Source organism: Ambystoma mexicanum, chromosome 1q, assembly GCF_040938575.1.
Source record: "Ambystoma mexicanum isolate Mex_15411 chromosome 1q, UKY_AmexF1_1, whole genome shotgun sequence".
NCBI lineage: Eukaryota > Metazoa > Chordata > Amphibia > Caudata > Ambystomatidae > Ambystoma > Ambystoma mexicanum.
This window is the reverse complement of record NC_090922.1, coordinates 907546581-907563069: the sequence shown is the minus strand read 5'-3', so window position 1 is coordinate 907563069 and position 16489 is coordinate 907546581. Positions and strand designations below refer to the sequence as shown.

The 16489-nt window shown below is 44.8% G+C and overlaps 1 protein-coding gene across 3 annotated transcripts in view; it reads right to left on the bottom strand.

Moving 5' to 3' along the window:
• The window catches only part of AGL (amylo-alpha-1,6-glucosidase and 4-alpha-glucanotransferase), a 973499-nt gene that overhangs the window by 127233 nt on the left and 829777 nt on the right, over positions 1-16489 (bottom strand). For all 3 annotated transcript variants that reach the window (XM_069641544.1, XM_069641542.1, XM_069641543.1), the window contains exon 28: positions 1655-1790. In XM_069641544.1, the coding sequence (XP_069497645.1) occupies positions 1655-1790 (136 nt within the window). The remainder of the gene's footprint in view (positions 1-1654; positions 1791-16489) is intronic.

Genomic DNA, 16489 nt, shown 5'->3' with positions numbered 1-16489 from the left:
TTCCTGATGAGGAAGTTCTCGGGGAGTCCAGTCTGGAGTTAATGTATGTTTGCAATAACTCTTGGTTTTGTAAGGTTATTGCTTGGGATAGTAATTTACAGAATTCCGAGTACCCCATACCTGCGCGCCGTAAGTTGGTGTGGACCGGCGTAGACCGGCTTCGTCGCGGAAGCGCCAGCGCTGAAGCACCTGATGTTTCCTTTAATGCGACTTAGGGACTATAGCTCATTTTTTGTTCTTGGATCGCCCTTTGCTTCGGCCTTTATTATTTACTGTGTATGTGCTTCTTTTCTCTGAAAAGAAATAAGTAAACAGCCACATTACTGGAAACCCACACTAATATTGACATGAAATGGCTTCCCTTTCTGACCTATAACATATCATTATAGCAGTAAGATCGAAGTACAAATGTAATAGGACAATGGGAGAAATGAAGTACGAGAAGTGTCCTAACAAAGGTAAACTCTGGGTCTCAGTAGACTAATACTCTCATAATTTGGACTAAAACACATTGCAGAATTCCCCTCCATTGCATTCCTTCTCGGTCCATGAATGTCCGTGATATATATGGTTTTCCCAAACGGGCAAAGGAAGGTGGGTGGGTGGGATATGGTGGAAGGGGGATAGTTATAGGAAAGGAGATAGTCCAGTTTCTTTTTTTCTCTTTTTTGTATAACATTTCACATGTTAGTGTTGATGGTATGTTAGCCTAAACCTGAACAAATGTTATGACTGGAATATTTTTGGGACTTGTTTGTTCCAATTTATGTCTTGTAATGTTAAAACTAATTTACAAGGGATAATCTGCAAAAGATAATGGCCTGGCCAGGAGGCTGACAAGACTAGAAGGGACTGTTATCACTCGCGTATTGTTTTCTTTGGGACGTTTGGACATTGAGTTGGGTTGGCGGTGGGGGCTCAGGAGGTTGGGCGGGAGGGGGGATAGGGATGGTTGGGAAGGGAACAAAAAAGAAAGGGCCAGAGGAGGGATTGAAAACAAAATATAAGCTGTAATATGGTGAGGTGTATGATGGGAGGGGGAAATAAGAGTTATTATGGTTGTTTTGTTTGCTTGAACATTTTTATAAATATATTTTTTTAACTAATTTACACAAAAATAAATAAGTAACTCCATGCCTCAGTCTTTGTTCCCCAGATGCTCTTCTCCTGTGCAGAGAATTAACGCAAACCTGAGCCAGCTTTCCTTGACTCGCATACTCTCCCAACAGCTCATCAAATCCCCCATCCACTAGCCAGATCTCCATGGGTCGGTAGTGGGGACTTAGCCGCCCCTACCTACCTTTGTACTGGCTAAAATGCACACACACATTCTAAAATCCTCCTGCCAACTCTCATACCTTGGACTTCGGTCCTCCCAGGGCGTTCGCCCACAGAGCTTTGAGGCCATACTATACAAGTGCCATATAACATAACAAGAGACCCCAAACTCAAATACAAAAAACGTGGCAAGTCTTAACAAAGGCAGGCAATCTGAATGAACTATACAGAACATCCAGATTTTTACAAGCCTGTCTTTGAGAACATAACACTACCATTGCACACATAATTCGCATGTAGTAGCTTTTTCATGTGTTGTGTTTGTATTATTTCAGAGGAGAAATTAAGGCAAAACTGTGCCACTTTCACGCGATACCTTGCTGTAGCTGGTATTCCTTTGTTGCGGGCTCTCTCACTTTCTCCCATTTTGTCCATCCAGGTACCACAATTGAAACGGTTTCCACCAAAGACAAAGCCGGTTTCAGGGCTAACCCCAGCTGTCACATTAAAACCTATGGAAGATCAAAGGTAAATTACAACATCAGTGTAAGGGTACAGACATTGGCTGCATAATGTTCCTTATGTAGCATAACATCAGCTGGCAGTATGTAAAAATTGGTGGCTGGTGAAACGCAGGATTATCTGTGCCCTTTCTGTGATGATCCTTTTCTAAACTCTCAATGTGCACTGTCCTTTGTGCACCTCCCCGTTCCACTCCTCACTCTCCGGTGGACAACCCTGAAATCCTTGTCCCTTCCCCTCCCATCACCATTACTCTTCAATGTAATTTTCCAGGGATCACCCCCGGAACTCCTGCCATCCCCTGCCCCTTGCACTCCCTCCTCCATTCCCCAGTCTCTTTGCCCTCAGTTATATTAAGCGTGAGTCTCATAGACTCGTCTCGGGAGGATAGCTCAGGGGCAAGATGCTCGCCTTGGAAATAAGACGACACGACGCACCACAGGTTCAATCCCCGGGTTCGCGCTTAGAAACCTTTGGGTATTAAGCACGTTATAAATAACCTATCATATCATAACGGACACACAATGTAACACCCCTTAGGTGACCCATCCTTCCACACGCTCCAGTTACTGTTCCTCCTGTCGCTACCTTTCGCTTCCTTGATTACGCAATCTACATTTCACAAAGTTTACATGAAACATGTTCATTTAACAATCCAGAAATTTTATGTTTTAAACACTGATTTTGCAATCCAATAGGTGCACCAGAACGGAGTCTATTGCCCTACTCCGCACTAGCATCAAAAGTGTTCATGATGCATGCATGTACAAATCAGTATCTAGTGCACTTGCGCTGTAACATACCAGAAATGTGCACTGCGCATGTATCGCAATGTGTGCACATGTGGTATGCTCTGGAGCACTGATCATTCCTTTGCTCATTCTCATGCTTTTACGACTCACTCAGGGGCAGGACATGCTCTATTATTGTGTGGCATCAGCCACAAATCGTTCTGTAATACCACTTTAGACATCTTTTACCTGGTTTCACAACGATCTGCTCTGTGGCACTTTTAGGGAGAGTTTTGTACAACCGTCTGGTGGTGGCTGAGTACGCATGCAACATAATGATAGAACAGTTTGTCTCACAAAGGGAAATACAAACCTCTCCAATGGTAAGTTTAGCAGAGCAGTCAGGCCTAACTTCAGGTGCCATAAAGCCAGTAGGCAGTTATAATTATTCCCAATAGTAACCACATTAGAACACACCACAATGGCATCCTGAAAAATATACACTTTCATTACAAGGTCACACATATTTCTATGTTTGGAAAAATAAGTACTCAGGTGAAACATACACATAGGACATCATAATGCAGATATAAAAACATTAAATGACCAGTTAAGTCCCAACTCATTCTTTACACTGAAATGCAAGGCCCATAAGCTGGTAGCAGACTCTATACATATAGGCTTCAAGAGGTAAGTTAAAAGTGGATCTGTAGACAATAACACAAATGAATACCATCATATTCAGAATCAAAGAATGTTACACAGAACGTAGTGGCAGATTTCTGCTACACTCTAAATAACAGTATTACTCATAAAATGTGTGCATCCAATACAGTGATGATACTTCGATGCAGACAACAGGATAACATAATGTTCAACACAGACAGGAGTGCTACCAAAGTCCAGCATATATTTTAGATTTACAATGCCAAGGCACAGATGGGCATATTGCACTCCAAGAAGGGAAACAAAAAAGTAACACGGTGATGCACTGAATATTCAGAGGCAGGAGTGCAATACATAGATTTATAAATCCCTAATAAATCATGATTAGTCGCTAAAAAAAAAATCCAAGGCTTGATGCAGAACTCCAGGGACCTCCAAGAGAACCTAGAAAATTGCGACAGTTCAGATAAGTACTTAACAATGTCATTTACAGGTGTTCAAGTGTTGTAAAAGTTCCCCATTAGAAACAATGGAACCAGGTCAGGTTAAAAAAGGGCAGCAATCACCCCGGGGGACACCAGAGAAGATCCCCCAAGAAGAGATCCAAAACCAGGTTCCAGAGCCAGCAGCCCCAGGACAGAATACAGTAAAACAGGACAAAGCCTGTAATGCAAGTCAAAGCGGAAATGATGTTGAAGTCCACCTTCTGGGATAGATTTTGCCCATAAAAATGGAAACTGTATTTAGCCATGTTGGGCCTAGACATTGCATGTCATTGAAAACATGCTAATATGAATGCCAAAATTAAAAGGCAGTATTTCATTCACATCTGCCACATATCATAATGCTGGTTCAAATAAAGATAAATCCACTTACTAACTGGGCCTTGCATGTGATTGATAAAGCCAAGAAAAATGAAAGGCTTATTCAACAATTGATAGCATGGCATTTGCAAATACAGAAACTGTGATCATGGAACTAGGGGCATTTTACAGCTGAAATAATAAACACAAGGAGTTAAAATTTCCCTTGCCAAAAATAACATATCATGATGAGGAAATGAACAAGTGACGGCATGATGCGAGATATTAAAAGGCCTCACATAACCGCCCCACAATTAGGGGAAGCAATCCGCCCAGTGGTTGGTCCGATCATGACATGGTGACTGCAACCCTACATATGGAGGATTCAGGCTGTCGGGACCCCAAGTGGCGCTGTAACGATTTCCTAATGCGAGACAAACTCTTTGCACAAGAACTTAAGGCCTCAATTGAGGAATACTTCTAGATTAATGATAATGGGAAGGTGGGAACCGCAACAGTATGGGAGGCAGGGAAAGCCACGTGGAGAGGTCTCCTGATGAGGGAGGGGGCTAGGCAGAAAAGGGAACAGAGGCCACAGGAGGAAAAACTGGGCAAGGAGATCTCAAGCTTGGAAGAAAGGCTGCCCACCCAGGGGACGTACCAAGAGGAACACCGAATAATGCTCAAACAAAAAAGGGAGGAGTTAAAAGGGCTAGGGATAGGGGATACAATGCGAAAATTGAAATTCTTAAAACAAAAAGTCTATGAAAAGGGGAATAAGGAGGAAAAGATGCTACCTTCTAGACTGAGATCTCAGAGGGCCGAGAGATGGGCTGAGAGAGTAAGGAGAGAAGAAGGGGGTTGAGCCACATCGCCAGCGGAAATAGCTAACCATTTCGCTAAATATTACAGGGGCCTTCACACCACCGAGGGCACCAGGGAAGAGACAGAGATGCAAGAGTATATTGCTAGGGCGGGACTAACACGCGGGCAAAGCGGGCTCTCCTGGAATCACCCATCTCTTCTGAAGAAATAAAGGCGGCGATAAAGAGGCACCCTCCGGGAGGGGCACCAGGGGAAGACGGATATACCATTGGTTTCTATAAACAATTCGCAGGCACCCTGACCCCTCACATGGCTCAATTATTAAACCACATAGAAGAAACGGGTCAGGCCCTGTCATCCCTAAAGTAGGGAAAGATGTTGCAAGTCATACCATCCGATATCACTGTTACATACTCACGCGAAAATCTACGCAAGGGTTCTGGCAACATGCATGGAAGATATTATACCTCGACTGATCCACCCGGACCAGGTGGGCTTTATAAAAGGTAGACAAGGAGCAGACGTCATGCGTAAAACGCTGGACATCATGGAACATTCCGAGGTGGTTGGCGGGGGGTAAGCACTGCTTAGCTTGGACTCGGAGAAGGCATTCAATCGTGTGGAGAGGGAGTTTCTCTGGGCCATGCTCAAGAACATGGGCTTTGAAGAGCAGTTCATAAGCTTAATTCAGGCACTATATAAAACCCCAAAGGGAATGGTGGTAGTAAATGGCAAACTATCAAATGAGTTTGCCCTAACAAGAGGAACCAGACAAGGGTTCCCCTTCTCCCCCCTCCTGTACGCCCTATTCATAGAACCCCTGGGAAACAATCAGAAATGATATGACTATAGAAGGGATCAAGGTGGGGGATACAGAGTATAAACTGTCTATGTACGCTGACGACATGCTCCTATATCTGGCAGACCCAAAGTCCTGCGAACTATACGAGAATTCGGCGAATGGCCAGGGCTGAAAGTGAACGCAGAGAAATCCACTGTTTTCCCTTAAAACAGTCTGAATTACTCCAATGGAGGAAGCCAAAACACAGGGGGTGGGGGGAATACTGACAGCACGGCAGAAGTTAAAATAGCCAAAACACAGGGGGTGGGGGGAATACTGACATAACGTCACAAGAAAAACAAAAGACCTCTTCAAGGCTAACCTCCCACCTCTAATGTCAGAGCTATCAGCGGACCTAGACAGATGGGCAAAATTGACAATATCATGGCTTGGCCGCCTCAATGCAATTAAGACTGTGATTCTTCCCAAGGTCTTATACAAATATCAGATGCTGCCAATAGACATTCCGTGGAAGCACTTCTCGGAATTGAAAGCCAAACTCATTACATTTCTGTGTCACTGGAAAAAACAGCAAATAGCCTACAACACTCTAACGCGGCGCAAGGAGGAAGGGGGAATAGGACTCCCAGACTTTTAGACATACTACCGAGCCGCCCAAATTAGGGCCCTGGTGAGAGTGGATAAAAACAAGCAATGGGTGGCAATCGAAAACGACCTGCTATGGCCAGTAACCCTAGGGGAATGGCTATGGTCCCCGAAATCAGCACTCCCAGCCAAAGTTATCAACCATCATGCGGTCGGATCACTCCTGAAACTGTGGCGGAACAAAGGAGAAATGAAGGGACTCACGACATGGCCATTACCTCTGAGCCACATATGGGCCCCCCCATCAGAAACGAGATTGAGGACCCACAACGCTTCCAGGAATGGTAGAAAGCAGGTCTGGAAAGGGTGGGACAGATGGTAAAAGGAGACACATGCATATCTGTTCAGGAAATGGAAGCTGGCCTACTACTTAAACCCCTAGGAACAGTCCAATTCCTATAACTGAAGGGAGTCCCGACAGCCCCGAAATATAAGGACAAACTGCAAAAGGAAAAAAGGAACTAACGCCACTGGAATTTTTTTTTTATTGAAACCTCGTTTACTAAGGGCCTCATCTCCCAGCTGTACAAGACTCTTCTATGGAGCCAAAGGAACATGGATGGAGCTCTCAAGAAAAGACAGAAGAAAGATCTGGGCCCCACGCTGAATGTACACCTGTGGAACAAATGTGCAAATCGGCCCACAAACCTCCATCTCAGCGCAATACAAGTTGCATGGTCTAAAACTACTGCACAGGTGGCAATATGACCCCAGGCGCCTCTCCAGAATGTTCAACCAAGCGAGCCCTCAATGCTGGAGGGAATGCGGTGACCAAGCAGACTACTGGCACATGTGGTGGGTCTGCCAGAAAGTTCAGGCATTTTGAAAAGAGGTACTGGCCTGGATCAAAAAGATTGATGGGGTGTTGCGCGAGTGCCACCCAAGATTAGTACTGTTTGGTCTGGAAGAACAGGAAGGCCAGGGGTTGCGGCTCCTCCATAATCCACACTTCCTACTGCTAGCAGCCAGGGTTTGCCTTACGATAAACTGGAAATCACATGCCCGACAGAGAACCTGGGCCTGGAAGCCAGAGAAATCTACGAGATGGGGAATATTAAAAGGTGCCCTTCACAAGCTCTCCCCCAAGCAGAGAAATGGAATGGGCTCCCTTCCTTAACATCTATAATTAATTGGTGAAGACGCCAGAGGCTGGGCTCCCCACTGGAGTGCATATAACCCGAAATCTATAAAAGTTAAACTCAACTCGTCTTGGGGGGAGTAGGGGTTGGTAATGGTTGAACGAAAGCATGATGCAATCATTACAAATGTGAGTAAGAAATTACATGATTTGTGCGTTGTTCAATAACAAAATGCTCAATAAAATAAGTTTACAAAAAAAAAGGCCTCACATAAAGAGTAAATCCGGCAGATTGGAAAGCAAGTATTTCTGATATTCAAAGTACAGAAGGCTTGTGTGAGTGTAAGAACACTTCCCTTGAAAATTAAAAAAAGTGACTCCCTCAGAACATGCTCTGCTTAGGATCTCCATCTGAAAGACATTTGTTTTGAAGTGTCAGGCCAGAGAGAAGAGCAGTATTCATGTATGACAGAACAATTGGAGTGCTGGGTCAACAAAAAGACTGCCATGAAATGGGATGAACTCTTAACAATATAAGTATTTAAATTTGATTTGTCTTCAGATCAGAAATAATGATCACAGGCTTGTTCCTGGGGGAATTTTCACTGTGCATGGAGGTGGGGGTCATCTGCTATGCTCTTCAAGATGAGCAGAATCATGGCCTGATCTTTCACCTTACAAGAATGCTAATGGACTTTACGTTAGGAACACTAACAAAGGAAGCCAGTGTGCAGACCACTAATTAAGGCTTGAAGAGATGTAATGTGAAAAATGGAATGTGCATGTGATTATTTTGCCATAGAGTTGTATTAAGTATCATATTTTATTGGTTTTCTCAGGAACAGTAAGTCACAGAAATATAACTCAACTATCATTTTAAAGCTTACCCCAAGGCCGTAAAATGTGACCTTGAGAATTCAAGCTACAACCTAAAATGTGTTCATAGCTCCCCCGAAAATGACCCGAAGCTGTAAGTCGAGGATTTTATAACTTAATAAAGTAGATATCTGGGTCGAAATGTTCACATTCATAACCATTAGAATTTGTGTATAAGCTGCAAAAAATTGCGGTTCACACCTGCAATCTGCTGCCAAGACAGAAGCTGGTTCATTATGAGCGGCATGATTAGAAGAACCCAAAAATATATATGTTGTTAGGGTTATGTGTAAAATGAAGAAAGTTGCCATGTAGTTACTTTTTAGGAGAACAATTGAAAATTGTAAAATGAAAGCTCCAGTAGGTGGATTCATCCCTCCAATCATTACAACTAAATAACCGAAGGGGCCAATCAGAACAGAGGGGTCAGCCCTGCAAGAAGGGGATGGAGAATAGTTGACCAATGAAAAGGAATAACCAATAAGCTGGTTTATGATAATTCAGAATTTTTTTGGGTGTGATTATGGCTTTATAAGGTGTCACACAATAGAAATCAAGGATCTGCCTGGGAAATGAAGGGGGAGAACTGCCTAAAATCATCTAGGTGAATACCAAAAGGGTGTTGCAGAATGTAACCTTGGGGGAGAGCGGACTAAAAATCATCTAGGTGAAACTATTGAAAAAAATCTGCAGACTTAACATTTCCTGAGAGACAGCAATTAGGAAAGACTAAAGAGGCCGGGATATTTGCAAGTAGAGCAAAACAGAGGGATGATTGCTGGTGGCTATCCATGACCGATCCCTGTGCCTCCCCAACAGAAGGGTCCTAAAACGCTGATGTCTTTCCTGAGCACCGAACCCTGAAATCCAATGCAAGTAGTTTATCCAACCGAACTAAGTGTCAGGATTTGTTTGATTTAATACCTTCCCCTTAGTTAATGGGTGTGGGTATGGAAGTAAACCTAAGTATATTTTGATAAATAATATTTCAATTAATTCCCCTACAGCTAATTAACACTGGGTGATTTTGTTAACATTCATAATTAACAAAACACACTCCCAGTGTGAATAAAAACTATAGTCTGTTAATGTAATTGGATATACCTATTTTCCTTGTCAACCCCATAATTCCATAAAGGGAAGGGGTATCCTTGTCTAAAACAAAATTACCAACTGTCACCATTCCTCATACATGGCCTTTAAGCAGAGGGGTGATGAATGTAACTGAATGTCTGGGTTTTGGGTGCTGGATAGAGAAGTGCTTTGCGAAATGAAACTAAGTGTAGCTCTTAATTCAACAATGCACACTCTTTCCTGAGAGTGAGAAAGTGACCCTGACAGAAGAGTGATTTTGTATTGCTTCAGGGTGAAGGGTTCTATCAATCCAAAGTGTTATCAAATGTTTGTTGTGCTTTCAAAACTTCTAGCATGTGTGAAATTGCTTTTTAAAATAGAAAAAGGTTGCAGTTGGTTTAAATCTATACCTTATCAAGGAATGCTAATTCTCATGATCTTGTACGTACTTTTCCAAGGTATTGTTTAATTTTGACATTAAGGGGCTTTTGTGCGACAGGAGGGGCAAACTGTTTATTTGGCCTGTGTTCCATGTACATGAGACGCAAAAGTGAAATCCCAAAAAGTGAGTTTTTGTATTGAAGCTTTGTTTTATGCCACAGCAAAGGTGGCATGTGTAATCATTTGGTGCAAACATTCATTGAACCTATTATTTAATAAATATATATTCTTTCTGTACCCTGACCTGGTTCTTGGCTGATTGGTGGAGCAGGGGGAGGGATAGACAGGGACAGACTGAATCAGACAAATTATATATTGCGTGGTGCTTTAACGGGGGGGCTCATGGGGGTGAACTCCCCATGTTAAGGGTAGTCTCAAAATATATTACAACCTGCAGGGATCTAATGCCACGGTCTATGAGGACCCTGAGGGTGTCATTAACGGCCCACAAAACCAGGACCCAGGGGCAAGTGTTGGTTCTTGAAAACGCTGTGCCAGGAAAGCAGAACAATCCAGTAAGAAAATGCATCTTTTTGCAGTGTAGAATCACCAACCATGGATTTGAAGCCTGAGCCAATGATGAACCCGACGTCTGAAAAGAAGAACAATCGTCATTAAGAAGAGTGGGACCCACCATCCAGAAGCGTAAACTGTGAGGGAGATAGCTCAATGAGAATGGAGGCGCCTGCAAATGAAAGACCCCGGCTGCTCAGCAGGCAAAAATGGATGGCAGTCCAGCAAATACAGGCCTCCAGCAGGGAAACTGTGGTGGGAACCAGGGTGGCACGTAGAAGCAGTTTTTGTGGGTATTTAGTTCCAAAGACCCATAAAGGCTGTGGCTTCCAGCATCTCAGCTGGATACTCTACCAGTAAATTACAGTGAACTGCGGTAAAACAGCCCAGAAAACATTCCCAGGATGAAAGGCCTGGCCCAAGCAGATGATTAGGACTAGCAGCTAGATGACGAGCGATGCCCAGCACCTATAAATGCAAACAAGAGCATAGGCAATACAGACACCAGTCCCACCAGTATGGTCAGATGGTCTGAAAATCAGCTACAGCAAGTTTTAGCTGCAAATTCGCTCAGGAGGAAAACCAAACTGATTACCTTCCAAAAATAGTGACAAATGTGATTGTATGAACAGTTTCCCATAGACAAACCTTCACTCATAGGGGCTGGCTTCTGCCAGCCGACCAATCCCATTAGCGCTTTGAAAATAAATTAAATGTTTTAGCAGTCAGCCAAACAGGATGGCCTTAACTCCTCCCACACCCGCATACCAACCTCTACAAGAAGTCTAGGGGCCTCCCAGGACTACCAACTGGTTCAAACCACTATGGTGGGGTTAAGATGTATATCCAAAATCAAACCTAGAGGTTGATCTTGGAGGCCACCTATTATGGTGAACAGGAAAGTTGCTAAAGACTAGCCAAACCAATTTAAGGTAGGTAGCAGAGTAGTGAGGCTTATACCTAGGAGGGGGTGGGTGCCAGAATGGTCTAGGGCTACAATGAGTCCACACAGAACACCAGCAGTAATTCCAGTTTAACAGGTAAGTACAAACATATGCAATGATTTATTAGGCCTTTGGATCAGTCCCAGTGCTCCTAGTCTTAGGGACTGATCAGTCGTCCCATAAATAGAGAGCAAAGGCATGGTAGGATAAGGCTGAGGGCTTTTCTAAACTCCACAAAATCAGGTCAGGATGCAGACAAAAGAAGTCCATGGGAGGAAAGCAACTCCAAGAAAATATGTCCTAATAGATGCATTTTGAAGATGAGTGTTTTATTCGCGCGTGACCATCATTAAAGGGCTTCAGTAAAGTTCAGGTTTGCTCTAGTGCATATAGCTATGAATGCAATAAAATATTAGATGTTTCAGTCATCTACTCGTTTGATAAAGAGCATATCGTTGTAAATTAGTTTTAGTGTTGATGCAACAATGGATCATTTCCTAATGGCTAATGAGATTTTTTCTGGGACCACTATTTATTGGTCTGGGCATATTTCTGGTATGGGTGTTTGGCTGCTCGGTGCCCTTCCTGAGTCTTTCTAGTCCTGCTACTGGTCCGCCTAGTTTGCTGGGGCCAGGCCCGCCATCCTTGGACCATATCCTGAGCCATTTTACCTCTGCTTACAACATTTTACTGTCAGGATCTGCAGCCTAGTTTTCGATAGCTGTCAATTCTTGGAAGGGTGTTGGGGCTCCAGCACCCGGCAACATCTGCTTAGGCCTTCTTGATTGTCACCGCCATTATCCTGATGCACGGTCCGTTTTTGCTGGTGTGCCATCAACGTTTGGCTACAGAGCCACTGCAGTCTGCATTGTGCAGGTTCCTCGTTCCTCTGTCCTGTGGAGCCATCTCCGTCACTGATTGCACTTCTGGATGGTGGGTCCAACTCCTGTGAAGGGTGATTATTCTTTTGGGGCATCAGGCTCATTGTTTGCTTAGGGTTCAAGTCCCTGGGTGACTGGATCCTTCATTTCACCTGGTAAAAAGAAGGATTTACTTCTCGGGTTGTTCTGCTTTCCTGGAATGATTCCTGGAATGATTCAAGAGTCAAAGCTGCAGGTACTCACCCCTTGATTTGGTGGCTTAGTCAAGATATTCACCATCTGAGGTTTCTGTGGGCATTGGGTTCTGCAGATACTCATCAACCGATTGTCCCCATTGGTTAACATCGGGGCCTGAATCCTGCTCTACTTCTCTGCTCTTCTGGCTACTGGGTCTCAAACCCTCCACTGGATTTCTCCTTCTGGGTATCCATAGGTGTTCCCTCGGGTTGAGTGCTTTCTTCTGGGAACATGTGGGAAGGAATTGGACTTACCTAGCTCTTCATCCTATACGCTAATCAGCTGACAGACATCCTCCCGTCTTTTCCCATGGGGCACATCTTCAACTTTAGAACTTCTACAGGTGGCACTGGAAGGTACTTAGCTGGACTGCAGCCTATTTCTAAGGTACCCCATAGAACCCCTGGAGTTCTTCACCAAGCTCTAGATCTTTAGAGGCTCTCCCTGATTTTATTAAGCAGTTTTAAATCTTTCTATTACACCATGGCCTTAGGATGTACATTGTTTCACTACAGTGCTACTGTTTCATTTTGTGTTGTGTAATATGCCTGTCTGAGCCAAAAGGCTGTCTAACTAAAATATATAGCTCTCTTGGCTTACAACACCCAGGACTCTGCCTGCAAGTGTGGAAGTCCACTCAAACAATGTGACCGGCTCCCAAAGGGACATGTGACTGCCTGGAAGTTTGTTTTTCAATAATGTTTTTTTTCCTCTGCCACATCCTGCTTTGCCAGAGGACCCTGTGCACCATCTAGGGGTCCTGACTACAAAACAAAGCCCCCTGGGTCTACAACAGCCAGAACAACTGCAAGTGTGGTAGAGTTCTAGAACACTGTGACTGACTCCCGGAGAAATATGTGACACACCAACTACCTTAATTCAGTCTCCTACAAGCGTCCAACCCGGGCATCGGCAGCCAAGGGCCAAAAGCAGCAAAGGGCAGCTCCCTATTTGGGCCAGGTAGCACCGGAAAGGGCCTAGGGCCTGAAACACTGCTCAAACCAGGACTTCACCAAGCTCATCCTTTACCTGACTTCTGCTTCCATGCATAGTGATTCTTCCACCCATTGACTATCCATTCACCACAGGACTTCTGTTGCACCTCAGAGGATCAAGGAACATTGCTGTTTTGGGCCTCTTAACTGACATTTGCTTACCTAAAACCCCATTCTAGCCCAACTCAGAATTTACACAGGCTTCCTCTCAGCCGGTCAGCCAGCCAGCTTTTCATCCATCCATCCATTTATTTATCCAGCCCTTCCCTTGCCGCTTACCCACCTACCCTCACTCTCTCTTGGGACGCACCCTTTCTTCATTGTCTTCACTTGCCTGTTTCCCTACTTCTTCTACCCTACTTCTTCTCGATTTCACTCCATTCCTCCTTCTACTCACTCTTCTTCTTCCCATCTCTAATATCCTTTGGCCTCATCTTGGCGTAACCTCTACATCACTCTCTGGGCTCCCCATTTACCTCCCCCCACACCAGCACCCCTCAAATAAGAAACTCCGGTGCTCCCAGGATCTCCAACCTCCTCTACCACCCTTGGCTATCTCACAACACCTGCTTGACTGCCCCACATCCTGTCACTCTATCACTCACTTGGCCTCTGAAATGCAAAATCCCTTCACAAGTCTTACTGCAACACTGACCACTTTGACTATCACCCTCAACTATCCCTTCTTGCAATCACAGAAACCTGGATGTACCCTTATGACTCTGCTACACTAGCAGCTCTCCACACTGCTCTGCTATCTTCTCCCACTCTACAAGAACTTTTGGGGGGAACAGCGGTGTGGGGTCCCTATTAATAAGGCCATCAAAACTGTCCCTCTGCCCCCTTAGACATCAACTCTTCCTCTTCTGAATATAGCACCATTCAACTCCTCTCCTCCTACTCCTTTCACTGTTCTGGCTCTCAATGGACTCTCTGGTTTGCTCAATTCCTCCTTCCCTGATCTGACCTTTCTCATTGTGTCACTTCATACCGACCTCCCCATTGCCATGCTGGGGGACATTAACATTCCCAAGCCCTCTACAGACACCTGCCCTGAACTTAAATCCCTCACATCTGACCACTCCCTCTATTCCCACCATGACCACCCTACCCACTGGGGTGGGAGCTATTTTGACAGTATCTTTCTCTCAAGTCCACTCTCTTCCATTGACCCTCTCTCCCTCTGATCACTCCATTATTCACTTTAACATATCAGATCCTTCACCTTGATTAAGAGGAAATTCAGGCTGGACTTCTCTCCTTTCTCTTTCCCCTATGCACGCCTCTTCCATTCACTTAGCTTTCTGAGACTTCATTATGCAATTATGGCTTCATTTGGAAGGACGCAGGTTGTCTGTGGCTGTTGCTAAATGGTAAACCACCTATAGATATAATCGAACTTAGAAAACTTAGGCAAACACTTAAATCCTGGGTCTCCGTAGTACTTGGCCCGTCTTGGCCACGTGCCCTTTTGCCGTGCCACGAGAGAGAGGAGGAAGAGGAGGGTACAAAAACGCCTGTGCTCACCCTTGCGGAAGCCCACAGATAAAGGGCACAGGCTGCCTGTGGCTGTTCCTGGGTCTCCGGAGCACATGGCCCATCTTGGCCATGCCCCCTTTTACTGTGCCACGAGAGAGAGGAGGAAGAGCAGGGTGCAAACCCCCTGTGCTCACCCTTTGCGGCAGAAACCTGCAGGTGAAGGGCGTAGGCTGTCTGTGGCGGTTTCTGGCTGTTCCTGGGTCTCCGGAGCACTTGGCCCATCTTAGCCATGCCCCCTTTTGCTGTGCCACAAGAGAGAGGAGGAAGAGGAGGGTACAAAACTCTCCTGTGCTCACTCTTGCGGCAGAAGCCAGCAGGTGAAGGGATTTTAATGATTCTTTTGCTTATGCCAAATATGATCAATTTTAAAGACTTTATAAAAAGTATTTCTTTTTAGTGTCTTTATATGCTCAAAAAGGGCGTCCCTAGTACTCTAGCCCTTTCAGAGTATATGGTTTTAGCTGTTTTAAGCATTGATTGTGATTGATTGTGGTTTATTGATGTATTCTATACACATACATATTTTCTTGTAGTTTGGCATTATTTTAAATCTAGGAATCCCGCTATAAACAGTAATCCCCCTTCACTACAATTATGTCTAAACTGAAGGCGGTGCAATCTATCTCCCTCCCCCTCAGGGAGTAAGAAAAGGGCACACAAATTATTAGAACGTATTCATGATGTTAACACCTTCACCACTGAAATTAAGGGCCACTTGCATGAAATTGAAGGCCCCATAGCTAAGAAATTAAAAACCCCAAAATGCAAGAAGGTTGCTGCTGCCCCAAACTGTATCCTCGAACTTGAAGATACAGAAATCCTCTCAGAATTGTTGCTCCTATTGTAAAACCTATGGTCCAGGCCCAAACTCCTAAATTAAGAGACTGGCGAAAACCGCTGGACCCACTGAGCATATATCAAATTGGGCCCTTGGAGGACCAGGAGGGGAGGGAAGAACTATGTTTTACCAACTGCCAGGTCATAGAGTTACACAGCAAGTCCATAGATCACTCTACTATTCAGAGTCCTGTGGCATCACCCGGGAACAAGATGCCCGCTGGCCATGACCCAGGTGAGAGCAGGACCAAGGGCAGCATAGTTTCTGTAAACAAGACTCTGGCGGCTTGTGTGGTTATGATCCGCACCTCTAACCAGCACAGGGTTTTGGGTGAGGAAACATCTAGAAGAGGATGTGAAGTTATTACTAATCTACTCGCCCCCCAGCAAAAAAGAGCAAAGTAGCCGGCCCTAAACCGCCGAGAATGGGTACCATAAAGACCAAGTGCAAGCATACAGATATGGTGACACAGATGGATGGAGTTGAACGTATCCCTAACCTTGCACGAGGAGGGGTAATTAACAATATGCAGGTGCCAGTAGACCCCCTAGCCTTGATGGATCAGATATGCAATAGGGTGGCAACAATGTTTAAAACTAACCTGGCCCAGGTTGTTGCGGATCTAGCGTCCATTAGGGCAAGACTGGATGCAGGTAATGGAGAAACTGGTCCTGTTGCAAGCCCTGAAAACCCTGGCCCACTTAAACCTAGAACCCTGCCACTCAAGAATGGGAACCCCACCCCCCAACCCAGGGGCGCCTACAGTATCCTAAATGTCCCAACAAGGGAGAATTCTGAGAG